Source organism: Antechinus flavipes, chromosome X (genome assembly GCF_016432865.1).
Source record: "Antechinus flavipes isolate AdamAnt ecotype Samford, QLD, Australia chromosome X, AdamAnt_v2, whole genome shotgun sequence".
Taxonomy (NCBI): Eukaryota; Metazoa; Chordata; class Mammalia; order Dasyuromorphia; family Dasyuridae; genus Antechinus; species Antechinus flavipes.
Genome location: NC_067404.1, coordinates 51,260,699 through 51,283,867, shown reverse-complemented (window position 1 = coordinate 51,283,867; position 23,169 = coordinate 51,260,699). Strand labels below are relative to the sequence as shown.

At 39.8% G+C, this 23,169-nt stretch overlaps 1 protein-coding gene across 6 annotated transcripts in view; it reads left to right on the top strand.

Moving 5' to 3' along the window:
* GRIA3 (glutamate ionotropic receptor AMPA type subunit 3) overlaps window positions 1-23,169 on the top strand; it is a 279,563-nt gene that overhangs the window by 160,045 nt on the left and 96,349 nt on the right. For all 6 annotated transcript variants that reach the window (XR_007948819.1, XM_051968621.1, XM_051968620.1 and 3 more), the window contains exons 5-7: window positions 289-342; window positions 9,113-9,274; window positions 16,741-16,908. Coding sequence is in view for 5 of the 6 variants with exons in the window: in XM_051968621.1 (XP_051824581.1) it covers window positions 289-342; window positions 9,113-9,274; window positions 16,741-16,908 (384 nt within the window). In the remaining variant the exon portion in view is untranslated. The remainder of the gene's footprint in view (window positions 1-288; window positions 343-9,112; window positions 9,275-16,740; window positions 16,909-23,169) is intronic.

Below are 23,169 nucleotides of genomic sequence, written 5' to 3'. Positions count from 1 at the left end.
GCTAAGAGAGCTGCAAACCATGTGCTATCATTTTTAAAATTCAATTCAAAAAACATTGAGTGCAGAAAGTGCTAATCACAAATGGAGATCCAGCACAGTAAGAGTGTAGCCCAGTGCTTGGCCCATAGGAAGCACTTAAAATCTGGTTGTAAGGCTTATGAAAGTTCCACCATTTTGATGTATTAGGTGGGTTTAACATTAATATTATTATTATTGTTTCCCAGCTCTCCGAAATCCTGAGGGCACCTTCCTTGCTTAACCAATCTTTATTATTTCTCTTTTCTACAGGTAGTAATCCTGGGGAAACACTCCAGAGGTTATCACTACATGCTGGCTAATCTGGTAAGGACACTCAATTAAAATGTACCCGTCTACCAATTCCGGCATGATTACATGGGCAGTAATCAGCCAGGGTGAACCCCATCAAGCACCCCACTGTCCTTGATCTCGAAAAATGACTTCACTGAATACCAGGAGCTACATGTAATGGCCATTTGTCCTCAGTTATGCTGTTTTTGTTTCAACTGGGAAGCTCATAGGCTCAAGTAATCTGAAAAATAATAATTTGATAATTTATTTCTATTAGTTTACAGCTTCTTAAATGCAACTTTGTTCAGCCTAATCGGATTTTAAATGTTAAGCCCCTACCAAAGTAATTCCATTAAGCTACCTAGATTAGATGCAGAGACATAGCTTAGTGTCCCTAGATAAAAAGGGCCATGTGCTCAGGGAGTCAGTCATGGAGGATTACTCAGAATTGGTATAACGGCACCATTGCCGGTTCCTGCACTAGCTGTGTGACCTTGGCAAACCATTGCGTAATGTCGGACCTCAATTTCTTCCTCCATGATATGAGAGGGTTAGACTAGATAAATGGGTTTTGAGGGCCCTTCCAGCTCTAGATCTCTGAGTTTGTGTAGGAGCTTGGACAGTCCCTTACTCTCTCTGGACCTCAGTTTCCTCTTCTGTAAAATAGGGGAAGAGTAGATAACATGGCCTCTGAGGAGCCTCCTAACTCTTGAGCTAGTTCCTGTAACTCTTAGGAACACAAAGCATTTCTCTACAGGGGATTCCCACTACTCTTGGTCAGGAATTGGGAAAGATTAGAGTGTCTGTGGGGGAAATGGAGATCTGCCCCCCCAAGTTAAGATGACTCTGGGGCTCTGAGTGGGGGTGTAAAGACAAGGGGTGGAGCAGCTTTGGTTAATTAGGATTTGGGAAAAGGAAGAGCTGGATCTTCTTTCCCATCTCCCAAAATAATGGTTTTTCTTTCCAAAGGTTCATTAGGTCCAGATCCAGCCCCATAATTGCCTTTTGCCTATTCTACTAATAAAGGCTCACATTTCTCTGTCAGAGCAAAGTTTGCAAAGCATTTTTCCCTTTACCAACCCTGTGAGGCAGAAAAGTTAAGGGGCTATCGCCCCATCATACGAATGAGGAACCTATTCAGCTTTGCTACCTCGGGCACTTCCTAGATATGTAACCCTGAGCTGATAGATCATATAAGCTGAAGATCATTAAGTCTCAGTTTTCTTTTCTGCAAAATGAGGCTATTGGCCCCAAGGTACCTGCTAGCTCTAGATCCAGGCCTATCACACTTTCAGGATTTTTAAGTCATTTGCTGCCTTGCAAGTGACTGAATCTGAAAAAAACAGTTTTTAGGCCTATAGGATGAACAAGGGTACCAAATGACTTCTCAGCAGTAGCTCCTGCTAGGCCCAAAGTTCTCTATAATAATGTTTATGTAGAAGGAAGAAGTCTTTTAATGACCACTTAGTTGGTACGGTTTAACTGGTACTGCCTAACTTAAGTATCCAAGGCAACAGACTTCTTACTTCTGGGGCCCTCTATCCCAAGATAAGAAAGAGGTGTCATGACATGCTAGAAAGGTCATTAGCTATGTGTTAAACTTGGGTTCAAATCCTGGCTCTGAGGTCTGAGTGTGTGCCCTCAGACAAGTGACTTAAACTAGGACTTTGGTTTCTTTCTCTATCAAATAGGGGAGAAAGGCTAGATGACCCCTGAGTTCCCTTCCAGTTCTTTCTTTATCATCTTTTATTTTTTTTCTAATTACATGTAAAACAATTTTAATAGCCATTTTTAAAATTTATTTAATAATATTTTCCCCACTTTCATTAAAGCAATTTTTTGACATTTGTTTTTAAAACTTTTGAGTTCCAGGTTCTCTCCCTTGTCCTCACCCCCAATTAAGAAACTACATGTGAAGTTATGCAAAACATTTCCATAAAAGTCAAGTTGTGAAAGAAAACATTAGATCTCCCATCCTAAGGGAAAAAAACCCTCGAGAAAAATAAAGTTTAAAAAGAGACAGAGAGATGGAGACTGACAGAAAGAGAAACAGAGAGAGAGGGACAGAGACATACAGAGAGAGAGAGAGAGAGAGAGAGAGAGAGAGAGAGAGAGAGAGAGAGAGGTATTCAGTATGTTTAAATGTGTATTCAGACACAATCAGTCTGCTTCTGTATGCATTCAGACCTCATCAGTTCTTTCTCTGGAGGCGGATAGCACTTTTCATTATGGATGTTTCAGAATTGGCTTGGAGCTTTGTATTGCTGAGAATAGCTAGGTCATCCCCAGTTATCATGCACGATTCCTGTTACTATGTACAATGCTCTCTTGGTTCTGCTCACATCACTTTGTATCAGTTCACATAAGGTTTCCCAGTTTTTTCTGAAACTGTCCCACTCATCATTTCTTATAACCTCTCCTGGTTATTGTATTCCATCACAATCATACACCACAGCTTGCTCAGCCACTCCCCAAATGACGGGCATCCCCCTCAATTTCTAATTCATTGCCACCACAAAAAGAGCTGCTATAAATATTATTCTCCATACGACTCCTTTCCCTTTTTTTCTTTGATTTCTTTAGGATATAGACCTAGCTGGGTCAAAGTTTTAGAGCCCTTTGGATAGAGCTCCAAATTGTTCTCCACAATGATTGGATCCGTTCACAATTCTAATTCTTGATCTAAGAATCTCTGATTCCAAAGACCTGAGTTCAAACCATGTCTCTGCTACAGACTTTTAGCAAATCACCTCACCCATCTGGGCCCCTCAGTTCCCTCATCTGTCAAGCGGAGCAATCATGTGAGCGATCACATGAGCTGACCTCTAAGATGCCTTCCAAGATGTAATCCTCCCGTATCCTCTCCTCCTCATCTCCAACCAGAGAATGGAGGTACAGCTAGCTGCTGCCTTGGGTTTGGCACTACTCCGGAGAAAATACAAAGGGTTATTATGATACCATATTGAGGTTTGCTCCTTCCTGCCAGCTTAGCAGAAGAATTAAGAACATAATACCTCCCTGCCTGATAAATCAGTGAGAAACATCCCTCCATAACATCGGAATACTGTCGCCTTCGTTTTCCTCCTACTCAGATAAATTAGGATGCAATTGGTATTTTTCCCCCTCCTTTCCACCCTTTTCTCTCTCTTATTCCCTTGTGCATGTTGTCTAGCATTCCAAGGTTATGACACCAAATGCCATCATTCAAAGAATCCATTTAAGTAGAGAACAAATTCCAAATGTGAGCTTTCAGGGCAGCCTCTTTTTGTGGTGGCAATGAATTAGAAATTGAGGGGGATGCCTGTCATTTGGGGAGTGGCTGAGCAAGCTGTGGTGTATGATTGTGATGGAATACAATAACCAGGAGAGGTTATAAGAAATGATGAGCGGGACAGTTTCAGAAAAAACTGGGAAACCTTATGTGAACTGATACAAAGTGATGTGAGCAGAACCAAGAGAGCAGGGCAGAGCCTTCAGGAAGGCATCTTAGAGGTCAGCTCATGTGATCGCTCACATGATTGCTCCGCTTGACAGATGAGGGAACTGAGGGGCCCAGATGGGTGAGGTGATTTGCTAAAAGTCTGTAGCAGAGACATGGTTTGAACTCAGGTCTTTGGAATCAGAGATTCTTAGATCAAGAATTAGAATTGTGAACGGATCCAATCATTGTGGAGAACAATTTGGAGCTCTATCCAAAGGGCTCTAAAACTTTGACCCAGCTAGGTCTATATCCTAAAGAAATCAAAGAAAAAAAGGGAAAGGAGTCGTATGGAGAATAATATTTATAGCAGCTCTTTTTGTGGTGGCAATGAATTAGAAATTGAGGGGGATGCCTGTCATTTGGGGAGTGGCTGAGAAAGCTGTGGTGTATGATTGTGATGGAATACAATAACCAGGAGAGGTTATAAGAAATGATGAGCGGGACAGTTTCAGAAAAAACTGGGAAACCTTATGTGAACTGATACCTTTTCAGGTTTTTGGCAACAGACCCAAAGTGGACACCCTGGAGCCTTCCCCAGGTTATTTATTTGGTGGGCTATTTCCTGTTCCTCTCTTCTCCACTAGCTCAAGAAAAATAGTGAGAGGCCAGATCTCCCCCATCATCAAAAAGAGGGAAGACCCCTGCCCTAACCAATATCATTTCCTAATGAGTTGTTAATAGATTCCCCCCCCCCCGATGCCATAAACCACCCACTGTGAAGCCATTTGACTAGTGATAACCCATTTATGCCATTGGTTGTATAGACCTAATTACCCTTAGTGATGTTGTTTTTACCCAATAGCCTTTTTCTGTAGAGGTAAGAAACATTCAGAGGTGAGAAATGTCTGCACTTACATCAGTATTTCAGGGATCTTCCTTCTATTGCAGGGATTCTTAATCTGGGGTCCACAGTCTATGAACAGATTTCAGAGAGTCTGTAAACTTAGATGGGAAATAAATTGCATCCTCATTTACACTAATTACCAGCTGAAATTTAGCATTTCCTTTAATCACGAATGTAGGCAATAAACACTCTTCTGATAAGTGGTCCATAGATTTTACCAGATAGACATAACAAAGCGTAGGACTTCTCCAAGACTCAGGACTCCTGGACTAAAACCTAGCTCATAGCCCTGCGGGAACTTCGATGTCTTCGTGATGTTTCTAACACTGAAAATCTCCTCACCCTGTAACCAATTCTTTGCTGATCAGCTTTTTAGCCCTTTGCTTAGACTGTTCCTTGGATGCTAGGTTCCATCTGTTGCCAGGCCGAGGCTTAAAACCTGTCTAGCTTAGGAAGATCTGCCAAATTCGCACTTCTTTTGACAAAAATTAGAGAATGAAAAGTCAGTTCCATGCCCCAATGAACCATTAAAGTAGGCCAACCTTGGAAGAATGCTGTGATCTCATCAACACAATGATTGCCTCCAGTGGTTCAGATTGCAACTCATTCATGCTGTCTTATGCTGTGTGACTCTTGCCCACGTCCTTCCATCAATCCTCTACAAAGGATCTACTCAACACGCTTGGAGTTTCCGTCTAGATCGCTTGACATGACATGGAGACTAGTAGAGCATATAAGGTCTTTATTAGTCACTTTTTGCTCTAGCTACATGATCAGCTTTCCTCCTTTTCTAATCCTATTCTTCTGATAATAACCTATTGGCAGTATACTACAAGCAGCTAGTGGTGCAGTAGATAAAACATGGGGCTGGCAATCAGGAAGACTCATATTACTGAGTTCAAATCCGGTCTCAGATACTATTAAGTGACTTAATAGTATCCCTGGATAAGTCACTTAACCCTTCCTTAGCTGCAGAATGAACTGGAGAATGAAATGGCAAACCACTCCAGTTTCTTTGCCAGTAAAATCCCAAGTCGGGTCATGAATAATCAGATGCAATTGAAAAACAACTGAACATCAAAACAAATATTGCAATTACAGCCTCAACATACCCACCATGCATCTTTCCACTGTCCATTGGGTGACCCACAACTTGAATTCTTCAGAAACTAAAATATTTCCTGACTAGCAGCCATACAATTTCACTAGAAAAAAAATGCTTTAAAGTAGACCTTTGTTTCGGAGGGAACCTTGGATTATTAAAACTGCCACACAGTTTCCCAAAGGAAATCTAACCTGTTCTCCTGCTCATGTTCAGCTAGTCCCAGCTTATAATCTATCTATAATATCTTTTGTGTGTGTGTGTGTGTGTGTGTGTGTGTGTGTGTGTGTGTGTGTACCAGCCCAGCCCTATTGGATACTCATCCAACTCCCTCTAATAATCTGAAAAACAGCCGTTCCTCATCTACTTGGTTTTTCCTATGTGGCTTGTAAGACTGAATTCTTTTGTTCTGATTTGCTGCAATCATAATGTCATCCACAAACAGGAGTGCCTTAAGAGTCTTAAGAAGGCTTTTTATTCTACAAAACAAGCAGAGTAGGATTTTGTACACTCTATAATTTTCATTCAGTTGTATAACTATAAAGATATGGTATGTGGTAGAATGTCATTTGAAAGTGCCTGCATTGATTTCATATATAATGGGTATCATATCGCTTCCCTTCTCAGTAAATGGGGGAGAGAGAATTGGAAATTCAAAAATGTTTTTAAATGATAAAAAGAAATAATAAAATTTTACAAATAAATGGAAAAAAATAAGATCGCTCTATAAATAAGTGGTTAAAGGATGTAAAAGCTTTCAAAAGAAGAAATGCAAACTAGTAACAGCAATATGAAAAAATGCTTCAAAGTACTAATAAAATAAACATTTTTTTAAATGCCCACATATTTCCTTCTCAAATCTACTAAATTAGTCCACAATGCTTAAGTAGGTTATTCATTTGTAAATTTTGAAAAGTTGGGGAAATGGACATTTGGGTCAAAGTTACTGATATTTTCTTATGCATATACCCTTTTTGTATAAAAAAATAAGGTCTATATTTTCTCAAGTTTTTCATTTTCTTCCCGCTTTCATTTATCTTGAGAAACGATTCCCTGATATCCAAAAAATTGGATTATATCTAACACAAACCTGCTCTGTATATATTTGGTCGAGTCCAACCACTTCTTTATCATTTTAATTAGGGTCATTTCTACTTTCTGAAATAGCACATAGGAACAATAATGCTAAAAGCCAAATGTGATGTTTCTTCTGTCCTTGATGGAGAAAAGAATTTGCTGTAGAAATCTTTACAGATCTTTTCCATTTTTCATCTGCTCATTGTCTTCCTTTCAGTTTTATCCTTTAAAGCCTTAAGTTGATTTGGCTTAGTTGAGTCTTTCATAAAACTTTCTGCCAATTTACATTGCTTCCATTGTTCCAGTTTCTTGATGTTTTGTGGGATGGTAGTGTGCTAAATATTCTACCATCTTCCTCCACAATTTTTTACGAGCAATTATATTCTAAATTGGGTTTGTCCATGGCTGTCCTATCTCTCTGCTTGTTAAAATCAAAGGTAAACTGGAAAGATTTACATGAACTGATATTGAGTGAAGTGAGAAGAACCAGGAAAACATCGTACACAATAACAACATTAGCTCTTCTCAACAATGCAATGATCCAAGATGCTTCCAAAAGACTTGTGATGGACAATACCATCCACATCCAGAAAAAGAATTGTGGAGTCTGAATGCAGATGAAAGTGTCGTATCTTCACTTTCTTATTTTTTGTTTTTTCTTTCTCATGGTTTTTCCCTTTTGTTCTGATTCTACTTTCATTACAGGATGAATATGAAATTATATTTAACATGATTGTACATGTATAGCCTAAATCAGATTGCTTGCTATCTCAAGCAGGGGAAAGAAGGAGAAAAATTTGGAATACATAATCTTACAAAAATGAAGATTGGAAACTATCTTTATATGTGATTGGAAAAATAGTTATTAAGTGCAATAAAGATCAAATGTTCCATGACTGGGGTAGTTTCTAGTCTCTTCTAGCCTACCTATAGCAACTGCTTAAATTTAAAGATTTCTTAAACATCTTTAAGAAATGACAGTAGCCTGTGTCAGTGTCTGTCCTTTTTTCCATTTCTTATTTTCACCATCAACATCTGGTTTAAACAGATCACGATGGAGTTGCCTTCATTGCATACTATATTGTCTTTTTTATTCTCTCTTCTACTTTGGTATTGATTTTGATCTTTGCTGTAATAAATCAGCAGTCTGACTATATATAGATAGCTGATTCAGAAATAACTCCCACATTAGTAATCAATAATTTTCTGTCAGTTAACATATAATCAGATTTAATTTCGGTAATGTTATTTGTTATTTGTCACATACAGTATCTTCTGACTCTTTGTGAAGAAAATAAAGTGCTTAAAAGACCTGTGTGGTTGACAACTCTTTAGCTGCTCTTATTTCTTACTCCTAAACTATGTTTTCCTACATATTTTTCACCATCTTTCCCATGGTCATCTCTCCACTGAATTCACTAAGTATTAAAAATATATGCTGAGTTAATTTGGAAAGTTTTTAGCCAAGTTCCCTTGTAGAATCTCTGTACCTCTTCATCCTCTGTAATAAATCTTAGCACGAAAGCTAAAATTATTTTCATTATTTTGCAAATGCTTAACATAAGCACTATAATATGAAATGACCAAGTGTCCCACAATATTACCTTTGGACACAATAAAACCAACTCTCCCACTTCTTTTATTTTCCTCTGTAAGGAAGACCTGTGAGCCTGACCTCCTATGGAATGGCTACTCACTGATCATCAGACAAGGATTTCACAGAATACTAGTGATGAAATTAATATTTATAGATAGCTAAAAACCCATGCAGTGTCCTATAACTAGAAACAATCAAAAATTATTTCTCATAATTGGCATGTCAAAGATAGATTCAATTGATTTCTATAATCTAGGGTGGTTAAGTATTCACTATTTTCTAGGGACTTAAGAGAACATAGTAGAACAGAAAAAAACAGAAAACAAAAAACAAAAACTTTTCAATTTGATATAATCAAAATTTTCCAGAGATCTAAACTTAACTCCCAGATCTGCCCCTTCTAGCTGTGGGACTTTGGGCAAGTCCTCTCTCCTAGAACCTCTGTTCCTTCATTTGGATAATGGGGGTAATACTTTCCTCCAGGCTTGGTTTAGAATCAAATTCATATCTTTCTTAAAGTTGGCGGTCTAAATTTGAACCCACATTCATTATCAGATACATTAGCAGGAGGCACGTTCTTGGGTCCCACCTTCAGCTTCAGAGGCAAAGTCTACAGCTAGGCTTTTCCAGATAGATGTCCATTCTTGCCAGAGTCCGTGTCATCCTGCCACCATTTTGACCCTTTTCTCCATGTGTCTTCAGGGCTTCACGGACATTGTGCTGGAAAGAGTCATGCATGGGGGTGCCAACATTACAGGATTCCAGATCGTGAACAATGAGAATCCCATGGTTCAGCAGTTCATACAGCGCTGGGTGAGACTGGATGAAAGAGAATTTCCAGAAGCCAAGAATTCTCCCTTGAAGGTAAGGATGTCTAATATAAACTTAAGCTAGCCTACCAAGTTTGCCCTCCATAATGATTCCTTTCCATTAACTACCCAGACCAAGTAGCCAGGTCTTGAAATATCCCTGCCGAAATGCCCCCCTAATGCTCAAACATAGCCACAGATGTTGGGATCCCAACTTGAATCCCTAAATCTAAACCAAATAACTGTACGCCCTTTCTCCTTTATAATATCATCCAGCATTAGGAATAAGTTGACTAACCTTTTTTTAAATGAATTTAATTTGTAATCTGCTCATAACAATTTAGAATATTCATTACAAGAAGGGGGGCGAATAGGTAGGGAAGATTGATGAACTGAAACAGCAAATTAGATTTTCCATTATTTATGTGATCGCTTTGTGTGCTAATAAGTCCCATGAATCTCTGAGAAGCCAGATAAATTTAGGCTGATGCAGAGTAGGTTGGCTCACTATGCATGGGGGCAGCCAAAATGTTTTTCTGCTGCAAAAATCTGTTTTAAATAACAGCATTACCTAGATTGTTCATTTTACTGGAATAAAGATGGAAATATTGAAAATTTTAAAATGCAACTTTAAAAGCTTCCACAAATGTGCATCTTTGAGACAGACAGGTCCATCTCTATGTAAAAAGCATGATATAGAAATATCTGGCTATATATAGATCAAGTCAGGACTAAGTATTCACATTACAAAGGAACTCCAAATCTGGATTTCTTTTAAAGAATCTAATGGGTGGAAAAGAGGATTCCATTCTGATAGTCAATTTACATGCAACTTTTCCAGAGCCCTGAAAATATGGGAAAATGAGCCAGATCTTCCTTCCCCTCCCCACAATCCCTAATCCGGAGAAGAAAAGAAAGGTATTTACAAGCCCTCATCATAGTATAGATGTGCCTATCTTTCCACAATCAGAATATACCAGAAAAATTTCAAATAAACTCCATTTTTGAAAGTAAATCCTATTTTCAGACCAGCAAGGCAGGTTACAGGTTAATAGAACCCTTTGTGAAAGTCAAATTAATTACCTTTTGTGAGCAGGATTAGCACCCCTTTCTCACCCAATTCGTCTTTTGTGAAAATCCAAATTTTTATATACCAAGTATGGGGGAGGGGAGCATTTTGTTGCCATTTAGGATACAAATCAGTAAAAGGCTTGATTTCAAACGTTGTTACAAGCACAGATAGGAAGAAGCATCAGTTGACTATGGAAAAGGAGAACTGTGGGACAAGTGCACTTGTAAGCATGAGCCATTTCCCATAGGTGCCTAGAATATATAAGGGAGAGGAAAGGAGAAGTAAGAAGAGTAGAAGAGAGGAGAGGAGAGGGGAGGGGAGGAGAGGGGAAAAGGGGAGGGAAAAGGAAGAGAGGGAAGAGGAAAAGAGGAGAGGGCAGGGGAGAGAGGGGGAGGAAAGGAGAAGAGAGGAAAGAGGCCATTTATATTTGAAATTGAGGCTTATTCCAAAATAGCACTACTTGTGTTTTTAAAAGAAAAGGATTTGGAAATTCATTAATTCTGTCTCTGTCTCTATCTCTGTTTCTCTCTTTGTCTTTCTCTCTGTCCTCTCTCCACTCTCTCTCTCTCTCTGTGTCTCTCTGTCTCTATCTATCTTCTCTCTTTCTCTCTTTCTCTCCATCTCTCTGTTCTCTCTCTTCTATGTCTCTATCTCTGTTTTATATATATATATATATATATATATATATATATATATATCTGTCCTCTCTTTCTCTTTGTCCTCTCTCCACTCTCTGTCTCTGTCTCACTTTCCCTCTCTCTCTGTCATCTCTCTACATTCTTTCCATCTCTCCTCTCTTTTCCTCTCTAACTCACTTTCTTTCTCGTTTCCTCTTTCTTCTTTCCTTCCCTTCTGCTGCCACCACACAAGTCCTCCTTATCTTAAGCATACTCTCCCAGCACTATTCGTTGCTTTACCACTTTGGATGCATGTGAGAAAGGGTAAGGGATATGGAGCAGAAAGAGAAGGGAAATCAAAGGACTTGGGTTCAGATCCCAAACTGCCACTTACCTCAAGCAAGTCTCTTCCCCTTCCTTGGTCTGTTTGGGCCTGTGTAAGATGAGGAGGGTCGATTGGTCCACCTCTGAAGTTCTTTCCAGTTCTAGCTTTATGATCTTTGTGAGACTTTAAGCAATTGACTTCATTTCTCTGGGCCTCAGTTTCTCCATTTCCAAAATGTAGAGGGTTGAACTAGATGGCCTCTGAGGTCCTTTCTGCCTCTAGAGCAATGATCCTATTTTTAAAAATTAAAGACTAATAAAAGAAAGAGAACATTTCAGAGTTGGGATATAGATGTAAGGGCTCCAGGAGAAAAAAAAACATCACTGCAGTTCAAGGAAGCCACTGGGAAGCCACTCAGCTTTTACCTCTCTCAGAGCCAGGAGATCTGGACTCAAGGTTTGGCTCCTCCACTCACTGAATGGCTTTGGACAAGTCCCTTTCCTTTCTTAACAAGTTTCCCTATCTTCCTCCAGGTGGCAGCAGGTCCCAGTCAGGGTGTAGCTAAATGCAGTTTTCACATCCTTCCAGTAGGAGCTGCTGGAGCCAGTAAATGGGCTTTAGCATGGAAAACTCCATCAAGTATCTTGGGAAATAGAATAGCCAAGCACAGGGACAGCTCCCAGCATGCATTTGTTCTGTACTCAACTTGCTCACTATTTATCAATCAGACAAAAAGCACACTTTAAAAATTGATGTGCCATATTTTTTATTCAGGAAAAAATTGCCTTGAAATGACAGTCCTGATACTTAATTTATGCCACATTTTATCAAGGTTTCTTTTTCAGTCTTTTTTATCTTACACATTCAGCATTGGGAAATAGAAGATTTAAAAGGCAGCAGCCAGCACAGTGGAAGGAGAACAGAATTTAAAGTCACAGAAAGAGGGGAGGGGTGCAAATATAAAAGCAAAGGCAGTTCTTGCCCTCAAGGAGCTGAAACTCTAATTGGGGAGAAGGCCCATTTAGGGAAGAGATGGTCAAGGAGGAGTGTGGAAGTGACAGGAATAGTGACTGGTTTATAAAAATAATTGCGTGATATGTCCCTTTCCAGAAACAGCAGCATCTACTTGATGTCTGTTCTCAGGGCTAAAGGCAGAAGAAAAGCAGGAGCAAAGGGAGAGAGAGAAAAAAAGGCACACTCCTGGTAGCAGGGCAGGTAGAATCATGGGCCCGTGTCCAGGCAACACCTGATGAGGTTCACCGATTAGAAGTCCAGGATCCCAAGGAGGGAGCTTGAATTTGGAGTCACAGATCAAGACTGGAAAGAAATTTCAATATGGCGAGCCTTGAATCCAGGCTAAATATAGTGAAAGCTTCCCTATCAAAAGGCCAAGAAAATAAATTTGGACAACTTTCCAGTTAGTCAAGCATTATGTGGATGGATGGATAGATAGATGGATGGATGGATAGATAGAGATAGAGGTAGGTAGATAGATATGTATTATACATATATATTTTTGTTTATATATATGTGTATGTATATATATACATATATAATCTCCTTCGACCTTCACAAAAACCCTGTGAGGCAGGTGCTATGGGTATTATTATCCCGATTGGATGGATGAGGAAACTCAGCTAGTTTATCTATTCTACCAGGCTGTTTCTCCACCTTTAGAATTGGAGGGCACCTTAGAGATCATCTAGTCTAAATTTTTCATTTTAGAGAGGAGGAAACTGAGGTCAGTAAAAGGAAGGAACTGGCAATACACAACATACACACACACACACACACACACACACACACACCACACACACACACAGCTGTAAATAACTACCACCTCTCTACATCCAGTCCTAATTTCTCTCCTGAGCTCCAGCCCTTCATCAACAATTGTCTGCTTTGCCTGGATATCCATATCCAGACATAAAACATAACCAAAACAGAACACAGTATCTTCCCCATTAAAAACTACCCCTACAGGGCAGCTAAATGGCACAGTGGATAGAGCACCAGCCCTGAAGTCAGGAGGACCGGAGTTCAAATCTGGCCTCAAGAACTTAACACTTCCTAGGTGTGGGACTCTGGGCAAGTCACTTAACCCCAATTGCCTCAGAAAAAAATACCCCTACATGGTTTGGAGGGAATATTCCCCATATTCTCAGCTCCCCAGTTTTGTAACCCTACTCATCTCTGACACTTACTTCTCTTCACGACCCCCCACCATGTCCCAGCCCCTAATCAGCTGCCAGATCCTGTCTCTTCTATTTCCACATCTCTTGCCCCCTACTCTCCACTCAGGCCACTATCTCATACAGGCCCTCATACCCTCTCAATAGCCTCCTAATCGGACTCCCAGCTGCCGGCTTCTCCCCTCTCCAATTCCTCCTCCACATGGCTGCCAAAATAATTTTCCTAAAGCAAATATCTTTAATGGCCCCCTATTATTTCTAGGGAAAAAATACACGCTCCTTAGATTGGCACATAAATCCCTTCACAATCTGGCTCCTACTTAGCTTCCTGGACATTTTAAATTACTTTTCTTGACTCATTCTACATTTCCAACCAAACTAGCTGACTAGCTGTTCTTCTAATTCTATATTCCACTTCTTGGCTCAATGCCTTTGCCCAGACTGTGCCCCATGCCCAGAAGGCTCTCCATCCTCACCCTTGCCTCTCAGAACCTCTGGCTTCCTTCAAAGGTCATACAAAAGGCTTTTCCTAATCTCCTTAGTTCTTGGCATTTAAATGCTCTATGACCATGTGTTGGATGTTAGAGTGATGATTCCTTTTCAAATATGTTTTGGACTAGGTGGCTACTGAGTTCCCTTCCAGTCCTGAAATTCTGTGATTCCGTGTTACTCACTAGCTGTGTTCATGACCTTCCTGTGCCTCAGTTTCTTCACTTGCCAAATTTACCAAATAATGACAATAGCAGTAATAAGGATGATAATAATAATAGTTAATATATATATACTATCTTCCTCCCAGGATGGTGCAAACTGTGCTTTCTGAATCATAAAGAGATCTAGAAACATAAGTTATTATTATCCTAAAAACCCACACCTCCTTTAACTGAAAAGGAAACTGAGACCTAGAGAAAAGGGACTTGTCCAAGATCATAGCTAATGATGAATCTGGGATTTGAATGTGCAGAGAATACTCCCGAAGATATTTCAAAACACACAGGGACCAAGCCAGAAGCCTACTGCCTGTCAGTCAGTAAACATTTATTAAATGCCTACTATGTACTAAGCATCATACTAAATGTCCGACACTAGATCCGTTGACATCCACTGCTTTTTCCACGGCTTTGCCAATTTGATTTGTGCACAAATGCCATCCCAAATCTGAAATTGCCATTTGGTCACCAGTCCCATTCCTAGCAGAGCAGGCAGGATGCAGTCTCCTTGCAACTAGCATTAGTCCCTAAAAATAGGTGACATTCTCAGATGGAAAACCCAATAACAACTAGAATTTGCTTCAATAAAAAACCAACTTTGCCTTTTGTTCCCCCCCCCAGAAGTGAAGACTGATTGATTACTGGCTCTAGGTCTTAGTTTGCCAGAAACAAGGCCCAGGCAGGAATGATTAATGTTTCGTCCAAATGAATTCCAGCCTGTCTTACTTGGCCATTTCCATTTTTTCCCCTAAATAAACAAGAGAGCTGAGTTTTCTCTTGCAAACATTAGCCCAGCTTGAGAATACTTGAGAATAGTATTCGAGAATACTCTCTGACCAGAGTTCTTTTTTCCATGACCCCTTTTGCCCAAGAAATTTTCATGTCACCCCGGGTACGTAAATATATAAAATAGTTCTACAAATCAAACGTTAATCAATAATAAATCATAATTTAGCAACCCCCACATTCAGTTACATGACCCCATATGGGGTTATGACCCACGGTTTAAGGAGCTTTGTTCTAACCCGTAGCTAACCTTCCCTTCACCTCACAAGCCTTCCTTATTAAATTAATTGAATCTTCAGAGATGGGAGGGCCTTTTGGAACATAAAATGTCAAGCTGGGGAGGAGGACCAAAAACTATAGACTAATAAGACTGAGAAGGGAATTCACAACAAAGAATATTAGTGCTGGGAGGGATTTTAGAATACAAAATGTCAGAGTTGGGAGGGGCCTGAGACCAGAGAATGTCAGAGATGGGAGGGTAAGGGGGGGGCCAAAGGACATAGACAATTAGGGTTGGGAGGGAACTCAGAACAAAGAATGTCAGAGCTGAGGGGGATTTTAGAATGCAAAATGTCAGAACTGAAAGAGACCCTAAAATATCCCCTTCACTTTCCAAATGAAGAAGCAGAGAGTCAGTGAGGAAAGTGACTTTGCCCCAAGTCAAAAAGCTACTAAATGGCAAAATTGCAATCCAAGCCCAGATCCCTGACTTCAAATTCAGAGCTCTTGCCATAAGCCCAGCAGCATTTGCCAAGCTCATTTAGACATGAAATACTTTGAGGCTTAAACTATATTGACAGAACCCATCAATGATGTCCCACAGGGCTTCAGTCAGATGGAATACCCTTCAATGAAAGGAAGGGGTGAGGGCATTAGGGGGCAGAAAAGAAGAAATTAAATCTGTCCACACAGTAACGACTGTTTTTGTTCACTCAGTAACTTCAAAACATCAGTTATTTCCTCAATGTGAATATTCCTTCTGTTAATATAGATCGGAGCCTCCCTCCGTCATCGTTAATGTTTTCATGCTATGACCAAAAAGAAATTTATCTGTGGGAGGTCAGCCTTATGAGAATGAACTACACACACACACACACACACACACACACACACACACACACACACACACTTCCCTACTCAGCTAAGCTGACACAATGCTGGACCCAAATGCCAATCCATGACATTGCCTTTGAGGGCCTGGGTTCTCTCCTCACTATGGCGAGGTATCAGAAAAGGACGTTAGATGTAGCAGGGTTTAGGGACACTTACAAATTTATATATTTAATATTACAGATATTGAATAATTGAATAAATAATATACAAAATTACATATTCAATGTTTTAGAGGAAAAAATATCCCAGAGCCCCATGATGCCTTCTTAAGAGAAGAGTCTAGAACACCCACCCTTCCAACCAATTATTGAACTCCTCACCATACAGTGGATGGGGTCCAAAAGTATACTAGGGAGGAGCTCACATCTTTTGCAGTCTGTGTGAGAAAATACTCAAGGATAGATCACATGCAGAGCCGACTCAAGGCAGGCAGGTGATTGGATCCCTTTCTATTGCAGTCATCACTAAAGGTGACTCCCTGATGAAAGAAGGCACAGGATGATGAATGGATTGTGTGAACAATGGGGTAGTATGGGGGGAGAGCATCGGGTTCTAATGCTGGGTCTAATACAGCCTCGTTGTTTTCCTTTTAGACCTTGCCCAGACTCCAGGTCCCTTTCTGGTGAACTCAGGAGCTTGAACTAGATGACCACCTATCCTTTCCATCTCTAATGGCAGGGTATCATAATGTCATGCTTTCTTTCAGTACACATCCGCCTTGACACACGATGCCATACTGGTCATAGCGGAAGCTTTCCGCTACCTGCGCAGGCAGCGAGTGGACGTCTCCAGGAGAGGCAGTGCCGGAGACTGCTTGGCCAACCCTGCAGTGCCATGGAGCCAAGGAATCGACATTGAGAGAGCTCTAAAAATGGTAATGGTCAAGATGGGGATTAAGAGGGGCAGGATGAATAATGGAAGGTGGGATGGGTCTCTTTCTGAGTATGGACAAAGCGATACGATTTCTCCATCATTGAGAGACAAAAGCAGAGAGAGGGTATAAGGTAGATATGGAAGGAATAGGAAGCAGCATGGAAACAAGAAACATGGTTCAGTTCACCAATGAAAATCTGGAACTAGGAACGTGGGCTCTGTAAATTTAAGATATATGCTGGGGTTCAATTCAATAAACATTTATTAAGTATCTACTTTGCACAGTGAAGTTTTTAGTTCTGTGAGAGAGACAAAGTAGATCAGCCTTTATGAAGCTAACATTCGAGTAAGGGCAATAAGACATCAAAACAAACTACTGTAATGCATAATATTACATAAGTTCATTACAAAGGTCCAAAGTTTCATGTGAAATCCTGGGCAAGTAGGGTATCATTACCAACCAGGTAATACAGGGGACTCAGGAAAAGCTCCTTGAAAGAGTTGGCTTTTAAGCACAGCTTTGAAAACTGAATAGTAATTCCATAAATGAAGAGGAAGGAGGAACGCTCTAGCCATAGGGAAGAGCACAAGCAAAGGTAAGAGAAAAGGTGGATGAATTTGGGCTGAACTCCTCCTAGCAGACTGAGAATTCGCAAGCAGAAACCCGACTTCATATAGAAGAGTTAGAATGCAGGAAGCTATTTATTCAATAGAAAGACCACAAGATTTAGAGTTAGGAACCTTATTCTAGTGTGGGCTCTAGTCATGTGGCCTTAAGCAAGTTCCTTCCCTCACCTGGGCCTTACTCTCTCCAACTGTAACAGAGGGAGCTGGATAATATGGCTTCTAAGGTCTCTTCCAGTTCTCAGTGTAAGCTGAATAATAAGCTTCCCGAAGGTTTTTAATCACCTCATAGCTACTAAGATAGAATAGCTAATAAGGGTACCTATCCTTTTAATATTCTTTTTCTTCCTCTAATGAAGGAAGTACGGGAATGTGATTGATTCCCAGACCTCACCAGGAGGCTAGAAATCCAAAGAACAGACAAATCAAGCATGTGCAAAGTTTACTTTTGTACTGGGAGGATATCAGATTGTACCTGCTCTCCCTCATGGTCTCCAACAAAGGCTATTAGTGACTAGGGGAAAATCTTCTCAAGTGGCCACAACTTCAGGGAAAAAGCTCTTCCCTACTATCCATAAGCTTCTTCCTGCTTCCATCTTCCCCACAAAGAAATCCTGGACTTGGGGCAGCTAGGGGGTGCAGTGGATAGAGCACCAGCCCTGAAGTCAGGAGGACCTGAGTTCAAATTTGCCCTCAGACACTTAACACTTCCTGGCTGTGCGATCCTAGGCAAGTCACTTAACCCCAACTGCCTAAGAAAGAAAGAAAGAAAGAAAGAAAGAAAGAAAGAAAGAAAGAAAGAAAGAAAGAAAGAAAAGAAAAAGAAACCCTGGACTCTCTCTTCTTGCCATTGTTGATGTGGCCTGATTCTTCATTGTTCAAAGGGGCATGGGCAAAGGCAAGCAATGCTAGGAAATGCTGAGCCTGACCAAGTTGGCAATGAAGTAACAGCAAAGACCCCCCCACTGTGTTCCTCAGTTCACGTCTGCTGCCTTCCGTTTGCCAAGTTGAAGACATTTGATCCAAAGGGGTTAGCAGCCCCTGGGTCTTTCCAAGAGAGAAAAATGGTTTGTCCTCTCCTCGTGCCAGTTCTCATGTCATTATGTCATTTCCTCACCAAATGTCCTCAGTGCTGATTTAGGGACATGGCACCACATGGTTCTGAAGAGCAGTTAATTAAATTCAACCTTCACAGCAGTTATAGGATTTGTTTTGTCAGGCAAAACAAGAACAACCTGTGAAATTTTTTTAAATGCCCCCAGAGGGAATCAGAGCAGAGGATATGGAGCTAAAGAGACCTAGTCCAAAACCCTCTGGTCACAAACCCTCACTGTACCAAGGAAGAAACTGAGGTACAATAACGAGAAGAGGTTTTGCCGAAGGACGCAAAGACACCAGAGCAAAGATTCTAACACGTGTCCTTTTGGCCCTAAATCCAATGTTCTGTGCACAGCATTAAGAGAAATTTCCATTGATAGGGATGCAGAAATATCTCTAACCTCTCCTTCTTCCAAATGGAAAAATAGAAAGGGACCACGATTTTAAAATCATCACTTGCAAGAACAATGTAGATCAATATTACTATATGGAGAAACTGCACAGTTAAGAACTATAACCCTAAATGTGAATAGATTGAGTTTTCCAATAAAAAGAAGAAATAGAGTGGATAAGAAAACAAAACTAAACAATTTGCCTCAGACAAGAACTATATTTAAAACATACAAATTGAGTGAAAATGAGGGGACAGAATCTATTATGTTTCAGATGACTAGAAATAGCAGAATTTGCCATCATGATTTCAGATAAGGTAATAATAAAAATTGATAAAGTCAAGAGAAACAGGCAGAAAGACTGTATTATGTTTAGAGGCACCATAGAATTTGAAAAATAACAAAACAAAATGTGTATACACCAAATGGACAAGTAATTGAGTTCCTCAAAGACAAGCTAGAAAACTGCAGAAAAAAAAAGAAAGAAAAAAGACTGATAGTAACACAATGATAACAAAAGATTTGAATATGCTTGTGTCAGAGTTGAATTAACCAAGAGAAAGATAAGCAAGAAGGAAAATAGAGAACTGACTGAATTTGGGGGGTAAGTTAGACATGATTGACATATGCCAGTGCCTAAGTAGGAGTTTTTAACACTATGTATGTTTCCCAGCATCCCGTGGTATCTTGATTTTAAAAAATGATGAGAAAGAGATCATAAACAAATGCAAAAGGTAGATATGGTAAGTGTCCTTTACAGATAAGGTAACAAAACTAATAACAAACCAAATATGAACAAAAGACAAAAGTCTAAATGGATAGTAAATAATGCCATCCGGCGTAACGACTGGGTCTAAGAAGAAATCATAGAAGCAATAAACAATTATTTTAAAAGGATAATAATCAATTATAATCACCAGTCCTGAACTTAAGGTGTGCAGCTAAAACAGTCCTCAGAAGAAGAAAATTTATATCTCTAAAAACATAGTAACAAAATGGAAAAAGATCACAATGAACCGAGCCTGTGATTTAAAAGACTAAAAAATATGTAAAATAGCAGTCCTAAAGCAACTCCAAAAGAAGAAAACTTGAGAATTAGAGGAGAAATAGAAAAAAACTAAAACATAAAAACTATACAACTAATTCATTAACTGGAGAGGCTAGGCTAAATTAGTAAAATGATTTACAGAATAAACTTTCAAATTGCATTCTATTACTTTGGGGTATGTGGTAACTCACATCAGACTAACAAAAATATAGCCTCAATAGAGGCCCTAGGTGATCTACTTTAATGAATAGATTAAAATGGTTTATTATCATATCATTTTGTGGTACAGTGGACAGAGTGCTGGACCTGGAGTCAGAAAGATCTGAGTTCAAATCTGGCTTTAGATACTATCTGTATGGCCCTGGGCAAGTCACTTAGCCTCTGTTTGCCTCAATTTTTTCCTTTGGGCAATGAGTATAATAATAGCATTTATATCCCAGGGTTGTCTTGAGGATCAAGTGAGATACTAATTGTTATTCTGCTTGGCACAGTGCCTGGTGCATAGTAGAAAAATATAAATGTTAGCTGTTATGATGATAATATCGATGATGACGATGATGATGATGATGATGATGATGATATTCACTCATCCATTAAACTTATTTCTTCTATACCAGCTATTAGGAAAGGATTATAATTGGTGCTAAGTATGCAAAAATGGAAAAATGATACAGGTCCTACCTTCCAGAAGGCAGCGACCTACTGAAAAGGATACGTATCCAAATAAGCATTATGATAGGTAGAACGTGATGGAGACAATAAAATCTTGGAATCTCTGAACTGACAGAGACTTTAAAGTATTCAACTAATCCCACCCATTCTTGAAGCATGAATCCTTTTGGCAACATTCCTGACAAGTGATCATCAAACTTTTGCTTGGAGGATTCCATAATATCACCTCCTGAGGCCATCCATTCCATTTGAGGATAGCTCTAATTGTTAAGAACTTCACTGTATAGAGCTGAAATCTACCTCCCTGTGATTTCCACCCACTTTTTTTTCCTTTAGATTCATGCAAATCAACAAACATTAAGTATCTGCCAAGATACTGTACTTGGCTGGACAGCAGATGCATCTTAAGTTCTCGAAAGCCTTGTATTCGCTTAAGTAAACTAAACTGTTACCTTGTGTAATCTTGTTTCAACTCTTCAATGGTTTAGCCAACCCTGTTATTTTTAAGAGCTAATGTTAAAATTCAACTCAGAATGGCTGAATTATCACCAACTCCCAATCTGTGTGGTCCACGATAATGTTTTGTTGTCATGTGAGGGAAATGTGACTTTCCAGACACTCGACTGTATTCTAAAATAGGGACAAACTTACTTCTGAGAAATAGCTGAAATATTTTCTCTAATGTTTTCCCCACACACTCATGCTCATGCATATACTTAACATATACACACACATGTGTTTCCCCTTCCCACCTGCCTTCCTAGAGCACCTTCAAATAGCATTTAGGGAACAAAAGCGATTAGCCACGACCTAATGGAGCAGAGATATTTAGCCTAGAGAACAGAAGACTTATAGAGGGGCTATATCTTCAAGTATATAAAGGGTTGTCATGTTAAAGAATGATTCACCTTGTTCTACGTGACCCCAGAGGGAAGAAACGGGGACAATGTGTGGGAGCTGCCTTTGAGGAACATTTAGGTTTGATATCAAGAAAAACTTCCTACCAATGAGATCTGTCTCAAAGAAGGGAGGACTGCCCAGGAACCTCACATATAAGGTCTCCAGGAAAAGGCTATGTGACTACTTTTCCAGGATGTTGCAGAGAGGATTGTTTTCCACATATGAGTTCGATGAGATGGCTACTCAAACTCTAAAATTCTGAGTTTGTTTCTCCTCTGATGAGGGATATCAAGGTTCCCAGAAATAGTCATTCCACACAATGCCTTAGGTATTCATCCACTGGTGAACAAACCCCTCTTCCCCTTACCAAAATGTTCCCTAATGTGTGACATCCATCTTCTTGACTGCAGCAGAAGTCCATTACTTCTTCTGACTTGCCTGACAGCTTGTCACTTTTGATAAGTGATAAAAAAAATATTTCATCCTTCCATACTGGGGAAACGAGACAGATTCTTTTTTCTTTGAAACTAAGTACTCAGCTCCTACACACCAAATGAGTAATGTGAGTGGGTAATGATAATGGCTTAGCTTTATGGAGCACCTTTCATCCAAAACACACCAGTGCACCTTGAGAAATGTGGAAAGAAATTGGTCTACCTGTCTCAATCAGAATCACTTAGAACACAGAGTGGCAGGTTAATTCCCCCCCTCCTCTTTTTATGGCTTGGGAAACCAAGACACAGATCACCAAGGTTACTAATTTTTCCATTGCTCTATGCCCCTAGCTAGTTCATGACACTAAGAATAACTGTAGAAACAACAGAGAAGTCATTTGTCCCATTTCTTTGAGACTTTGTTCTCTCTAGAGAGAAACTGAGTGGTAAAGAGTTAATTCATCAAAAAAATTAATCTCTAGTCCAATTTTCTTGTGCAGCAAAATAACGGTATGGATATGTATACATACATTATATTTAACATATACTTTGACATATTTAACATGTTTTGGTCTACCTGCCATCTAGGGGAGAGGGTGAGGGGAAGGAGAGGAAAAGTTGAGATGGAAGGTTTTGCAAGGGTCAATGCTGAAAAATTACCCTTGCATATATCTTGTAAATAAAAAGCTATAATAAAAAATTAAAGGTTAACTAAAGAAATAAGGATATTAAAATGTCACTTCAAAAAGAAAAAAAATTAATCCCCATCAAATGAAATGTGTTATTCCTCCCAAGTAATAGGGTTTCAAAGAATCACCCAATCTCAGGATGGGAAGGAACCTCAGAGGCCCCTTAGTCTAACCCAGACCTGAACAAGAACCCTCTCGGCGAGTCAAACACCTCACTAGCCCCCAAGGCAGCCCATTCCATTTTTGGACAGCTTCAGTCTTTGGAGTGTTTTCCCTCTCGTCAAGCCCAAATTTGTCTCAGAAATATATACCTACTGCTCCTAATTCTATCCTCTGGGGCCAAGAAGAGTAACTGAAACTCCTCTTCTCTGTTAGTGTTTCCTTAAAGCAATTGATACATTTCCC